The sequence below is a fragment of the Apis dorsata genome, unplaced genomic scaffold, assembly GCF_000469605.1.
Source record: "Apis dorsata unplaced genomic scaffold, Apis dorsata 1.3 scaffold_991, whole genome shotgun sequence".
Classification (NCBI taxonomy): domain Eukaryota; kingdom Metazoa; phylum Arthropoda; class Insecta; order Hymenoptera; family Apidae; genus Apis; species Apis dorsata.
In genome coordinates, this window is record NW_006264094.1 from 42,607 (window position 1) to 49,544 (window position 6,938).

At 26.7% G+C, this 6,938-nt stretch overlaps 2 protein-coding genes across 2 annotated transcripts in view; one reads left to right on the forward strand and one right to left on the reverse strand.

Annotated features, from left to right (window-relative positions):
* Positions 1 to 142: 142 nt before the first annotated feature.
* On the reverse strand, positions 143 to 2,365 carry LOC102677949 (deformed epidermal autoregulatory factor 1). Its single transcript, XM_006624103.2, has 4 exons — positions 1,868 to 2,365; positions 1,039 to 1,530; positions 502 to 963; positions 143 to 425 (listed from the first exon to the last, which is right to left on the reverse strand). The coding sequence occupies exons 1-4, from the start codon at positions 2,156 to 2,158 to the stop codon at positions 225 to 227; spliced, it is 1,446 nt and encodes a 481-aa protein (XP_006624166.1). The 5' UTR covers positions 2,159 to 2,365; the 3' UTR covers positions 143 to 224.
* Positions 2,366 to 3,884: 1,519 nt separating this feature from the next.
* The window catches only part of LOC102677823, a 4,743-nt gene continuing 1,689 nt past the window's right edge, over positions 3,885 to 6,938 (forward strand). Inside the window, exons 1-8 of the mRNA XM_031514400.1 lie at positions 3,885 to 3,923; positions 4,175 to 4,307; positions 4,390 to 4,542; positions 4,628 to 4,763; positions 4,846 to 4,973; positions 5,038 to 5,337; positions 5,521 to 5,769; positions 5,896 to 6,050. Of these exons, the coding sequence (XP_031370260.1) occupies positions 3,885 to 3,923; positions 4,175 to 4,307; positions 4,390 to 4,542; positions 4,628 to 4,763; positions 4,846 to 4,973; positions 5,038 to 5,337; positions 5,521 to 5,769; positions 5,896 to 6,017 (1,260 nt within the window). The 3' untranslated portion in view covers positions 6,018 to 6,050. The remainder of the gene's footprint in view (positions 3,924 to 4,174; positions 4,308 to 4,389; positions 4,543 to 4,627; positions 4,764 to 4,845; positions 4,974 to 5,037; positions 5,338 to 5,520; positions 5,770 to 5,895; positions 6,051 to 6,938) is intronic.

The window sequence follows — 6,938 nt, forward strand, 5'->3', positions numbered from 1 at the left end:
AAATTTCAATTTTCATGTAAATTTACTTATTTACTTATAATATCATTACAATTTAATTTGTATACATACAAAATATTTACTACTATATATACAGAAGTTTTTGACTTGTTGGTCATTAAAGAAATTTTTTTTTAAGTCTTCATCTCTTTTTTCAATTTTGAACTTTCTATGTTAGTTTGTTCAATTTCTATATTCCTTTGGTGAATAGGTGTAAGAAACACTAGCTATTGGTCCCCAGCAGTCGTAGCAAGAGCACTAGTATCTCCACTACTACTTTCAACTATAAGCATTACAGTTTCTGCAGCTCCTCTTACACATTCTACTTGATGACCTGCCCAATCTTTGCGTTGACAAAATGTAGAGCAATAAGGCGTTCGCCTGCATAAAGAACATTCTGCAAATGCTTCTCTATTACAGTTTGCACACTAAAAATAAATAAATATTATGAAAAAAAAGGTAAGTATATTCAAATAAAAAAAAATTTTAAATAATTCTTTTTACCTTTTTATTATGAGTATCCGATGCTGGTTGCAAACCAACAGTTTCAATAACATCTCCTCTACCTCCTAATTGTGCCACTAATGCTTGCTCTCTTCTTTGTTGTCTACTTACTTCTTTAGCCTCTTCCAAGGTACGCCTAAATTCATAAGCTAACTTTAACATTTTATTGGACATTTCGTCAAGCTTTTTAAATACATCGTCGCATTGTCCATTTTCCGCTTGATGTACATTTTGAACAACAGTATCTTGATCTTGTGGTTGTTGAACAACTAAACCATCTGTTGAAACGAATTGAGGCCATACTTCTTTATCAGGTACTACGATTTCGCCATCACTTTCATCATTATTACTCCCATCGCGTGAATTGTCGCTTTTAAGTTTACGCGATGGTGTTTCACTATCAGACGTATCTCTTGCCCTTCTTCTACGCTTATATGGTGTGAATAATCTTACAGGACCTGTCTGAAATATAAAATTATAGATTATTAATGAATGAATTGTAATTATTCGTTATAAAACAGTACATAATATACTAACTGCACTGTCATCATCGCAACATGCCGCACAAGTACAAGAGGTAGCATGTGGCTTTAAAATTTGTTCATCAATTAATGTTTGCAAACTTCTACCACCAAATCGAATACTGCGTTTCCAATCTTTACTAGATGCTCTACCACAAAGTGCTTCAAATTCACTCGGCGTATACCAGTCTTGTCCAAGTTTGATACATCTTCCTCTTCCTCCAGATCCAAATCTACTTTTATGTAATTCTGCATTTGTATTTTTACATCTAACAGGTAATACTGCTAAATTAGCTGATTCTGACCAACTGCATATTGGTTGAGTACTAGCAGTAGATACATGAATTTGTTCTGATTCAGGTTCTTCTGTACTATTTTGAATTACTATATGTGTTGCTTTTAATTCTCCATTCCATCGTAAGGAGTCTGTATCTTTGTCATGCCGTGGTTCACAAATGAAACCATTATCCACACATAGCATCTGTTTAAATTGTCCTGAACCAGGCAGCTAGAAAAAGTATAATGATAATGTTATCAAAATAAAATATAGAAAATTATAAAAAGAAGCATAATTATGAAGCGTAATTATAAGAAAATACGTATTTAATATCTTTTATACAATATATGGACAGGCGCACTTCAAGTGCACTTAATATGTTAATGTTGTGTACAGTGTATACATGTAGTTATAGCTTATATGTGTATATAAAGAACGAAACCCCACCTTGTTTTTCAATAATTTTTTAATGAGAAAATTAATAAACTATCAGAAAGTTCTGTATTTATACAACTTTATTAGAGAAAAGCTTTTTTAATAAAACAACTTCGTTGTTTCAGCAACCAACCTGCAGTTGGTCTGATGTGATGACGTTGAAGGTCGTGCCGTTGGATGAATTTGCTACACCAATGATAGAACCAACAGGCAAAGAAACCGGCACACCAACTCCTGGAACACCAGGAACACCCGGTACTGGAGTGACGCTCGCCGTCACGGTAACGGGATGCGCCTTGTGCTCGGTCGTTAGGGCAGACGCCTCCTCGGTTTCGCTCGTCAACGGTTCGGACATGTCCGGTAGCACGGCGACACTTTCCGATGTTTGACTCTCCTCCATTTCGGCTGTTCTCGCCTCTCGCATACACTATGGCGTCAGCGCACGCTCAACACAGCGCCACGACTTTTTGTCTGCGATTACTCGCGATCAGACAAGTTCGAGTTTACTCGACGTTTCTATATTATTCACGACTGAATTAAAATTACAAGTATCGTTAAACAAGTCAAACGGTGAATAATTATACTATTATTATTTTTTCACAACTTGCGATGGAATTTTTGTTGCTTTTTTGCATAGATTATATTATACTTTGATATTGAGTGCCATCTTTACATATGATGAGCGCTTGGTTTAAATTGTATTTGATATATCTTAAAGATTTGATTACAAAATTGTAATAAATATACTTTGTACTTAACTTATCACGACAATTTGTTATAAAAAACAAAACAAAATTAGAATACGAATAACGATAACATGAAAATGAAATTAATTTTTTGAATATGTTATTAATCGTGTTTAACCTAATCCTATACATAATATACTGAAGCAAATGGCTATTTCTAAAAGACGAAAAAATTATTAATTTAATATGATTAATTATTAATTATTATATAGTCAAGGTTTATTTTTAACGAAATTATAAAATAATAATTAATATTTTTTTAATTAACTCTTTATTCGATATGAAAAATATTCAAACAATATTTCAAAAAAATTTCAAAAAATTAAATTATCAATATTATAATATAATAATTAATGTAAAAAAAATTTATCTTATAAATATAATTTATAAATTTATATTTAATAATGGTTAAAAATTTTCAATTTTATTACATGTAAATTATAAAAATATTTTTCAGATAAATTAATTCCAATGATTGATAAAAACAAAATTGTTTGAAAAAAGATATAAAAAAAAATAACAAATTTTTAACAAATATTTTTAACAATTTCTCTAATTTTGATCAATTTTATATTGATATATGATCTTATATACGAATATTTTCTAAATATTTTAATGGAAAATCGTATGAAATTGTATATCTTTTTTATGTATGAAATAATTTTTATGTATAAAATATACATTATATTTTAATTTTAATGAAAAGATAATTAGATTAACATTAGTTAAACCTAACATAAGTTTTAAATTTTCTAAATCTTATAGACGATTCAATATTGATGATACTTTAGCCATCTATCACGAAATCTATCACGATATGAACAATATATAAGAAACAAAAATAAATGTAGAAAAAAAAAGAAACAATATAAATTCTCGAAAAATTTAATGTGAAATATGCTGCAAAAACTAAAATATTATATTATAATAAATTTAATAATATAATAATATAGTATAGTATATTAGTATATATATAAATATGTTATCAATCATATAATATTAATAATTACTTCAAAACTTATTATAGAAAATTTATTTTTTTGCTTATTATTTATTTAGACCATTATAAAAAATTTATTTAGACCGTTATAAAAAATTTAAGAAAAGATATTTCTTTAAACTTATTGTAACATATTCAAAGATTAGAATAACAATAGACATTTCAAATAATATTTAACATGAAAAAAAGAAAGATCTAAATTTATTTAATTATAGTTGTGAAAGTAAAGATTTTGTTTCGATTCAAGGGATAAATACAATACAGATGTTAGAGATTTGTCGTTCGTTTCATTTTTGACTTTCTCTTAATTTGTTTACAGATTAACGTTCAACGGAAGAAAATAATTTTAACCTCCTTTTTCTTTTTTTTTTTAATTAAATCGCATATTATTTAGACCGTGGAACATGTTCTTAGATATATCAGTTTTCAAGCCTTCTGCGTTCGTTAGTCAAACGAGCATTCTTCATCAAACGAACAGTGAATTTTTTTGAATAATTTATCACTATTTTTTCGTTTCATCTTTTTTCTGTAATTACTATTTATATATTTTCTGTAATTATTCTCTTATGCAATAAAATAAAATTGTATATATATTATATATATTTGTACAATAATGTATAGATACTATATAATTGTATTATTATTATATTCTGTTGTAACATGTATAAATATTGATTCATGGAATCCTCTTAAGAGATTTCGACATTTTTGGCGAACAATCAATAATCATGAAAATGAATCGTTACCATTTAATTTTCAAAAAAATAAATTACAATCATTGAATGTTCAAAATATCATACCGAATCATGGTGATAGAGAAAAACGACGTAAGCTAAAAATTTATTTTTTCTTAATGATATATATATTAAGTTTAATAAAATAATTTTATTTGTGAATAATTTTATCTAGTTTTTCCTTTATTCACTTTGATAAAATTTAATAATAATGTGTGTGTCGGATTAAATGGTGAAAATGGTACCTGCATAGCAGCAACGGAATGTTCACAACGTAGTGGTATATCTAGTGGAATTTGTGCAAATGGTTACGGAATTTGTTGTATTGGTATGTTACAGTTTCTATTTATTATTTAAATATTTTTAAATATTTTCTTCGTTTCATTTTTTTTCTTTTTTATATATTCGACTAGTGACCGTATCTTGCGGTGACATAACTAATAACAATAATACATATTTTGTTAATCCGAATTATCCATCGACGTTCGACGGTACTACATCTTGTCAATTAACACTTGTTAAATCGCACCCAACCGTATGTCAATTTAGGTGGGCTAAGCTATTTTCATCTCGAATATAGTATTTTATTTGATAGAGTGAAATTCAATTTACACAAAATCTTCTTTTATAGATTGGATTTTATGTATTTTAATATAAAAGGTCCGGAAATAACTAATCACCAATGTATTTACGATCAATTTATCGTTTCCGGGGGCAATCCGATACCTACTATATGTGGAAATAACGCTGAGAATCATTGTATGTAATTGTTTTATTATTACAAACTTTATATTGTTATATCTGTGCAATTATTTTTATACAGTATATATTGACGCTGGTCTTGGACAAACGAATCCCGTTACATTAACTTTTATTACAAGTGGACAATCTTTCGCTCGATCCTGGAAAATACAAATATCTCAAATCCGTTGCAATACTATATACAGAGCCGAGGAAGGATGTTTGCAATATTTCACAGGAATATCTGGACAAATAAAATCATTTAATTACGATCCTATCACTGGATTGCAATTATCAAATCAAGATTATAGTATTTGCATTCGTATGGAAAGAAACTTTTGCGGTATTCAATATATGATATGTCCAGTTGATGATAAAGAAGGTATACATAAAAAAGATAAAGAAAAATGAATATATATATGTTAAAAATATAAAGTCTTTTATATATATATATATTTTCAAAGATGTTATATTTTTAATTTAAAAAAAAACATATATATGTGAAAGACATATGTATGTTATATTTTTAATTTAAAATTTGTTAATATTTCATTATACGATGAAGCAACGATGTCTAACAATGGAACTCCTATGATACAAGCAATGCATTCTAATGCATTTACATTAACGGGAAATACGCAAGCAACACAAATAGCATCAATGACAGGAACAATCTGTCAAACTGATTGGTTAACAATCCCATGTGCGTTCAATACTGGTAGATTACCAACCAATATGATGACTTGTATCGATCGAATATGCGGTGGAACATTCAATGCGGAAAATCAAAATTTAAACGCTTCTTCTATCATTAGTAAATATATATTTATTTTTTTATCTGATATTTTTCTTTGTTTTTTGTTTTTCAAATCTTCAAAATGAATTAATTAATAAAAATAATACTTTTTCGCGCGAACACAAATATTTTTTTTTTTATTAGGTACTGTGAAACCCTTTAGATTAATTTTTCATACGGATAGCGTTGAAGCGCCAAATGACGTGGGAAACAAAGGATTTTGTTTGAATTATATACAACAACCTTGTACGACAAAATTAAGATGATTGATTTCTTATCACAAATGCAACATAAAAATGGTAAGAGATAAATAATTATTATAATGAAATGCAGAATTTCTGAATTTTTATTTGCATACATTAATTTTAAAATAAAGTAATAAATTCTTTATTGATGTTAACAATTTGATGTGTATAAAATTATTGAAATTAACATTTTTTGTTTTATCTATGATTTGCCATTTAATATTTTTTACATATTAACGAAGTGAAACAAATTATTCAAAAATAAAAAATATTAACATCAATACAAAAAATATAATTATCACTTTTCAAATATATTTTTAAATTGTTTCCGAGCATTGTATTCGAATGAATCATCTTATGAATACGATAAAAATATATTAAATACATCAAGTTATTAGCATTAAAGTAATATAGTATAACAATCAGAGATAGAAATTTGTACGTAAAAAAGAGGTAGATTAAAATCTTGAATCTCAAATATGATCAAAATCTTAGTAAATTCTAAATCTCAATTAATCATATATATCAAATTACTATCAAATAGAAATAACGATATGTATAAGTAAGTAAAACAAACTTTTTTTTTTGACAACAAAATTTTGATTGATTATTATTTTTTATCCGATTTTTTTCAACGATGAATATAAATGGAAGTTTATATTTTATATACTTTACCATTTGTTAAGTATTACATATTCCGATTAATTGCGTAATTTTTTTTTATCATTATTTTTTTTTGTTTTCTAAACGATAAATAGTAATGGAATATTATTTTCACATAAGTATTATTTATCGGGAAGAATCGTTTATGCTAGACCATATATCATTACAGGCCGAAAAAATATACAAATAACATTCATACATTATTTACGTACTTATATATATATATATATNATGTGTAAGTATATATAATTATATTAATCAATTATTTCAAGTGAACAG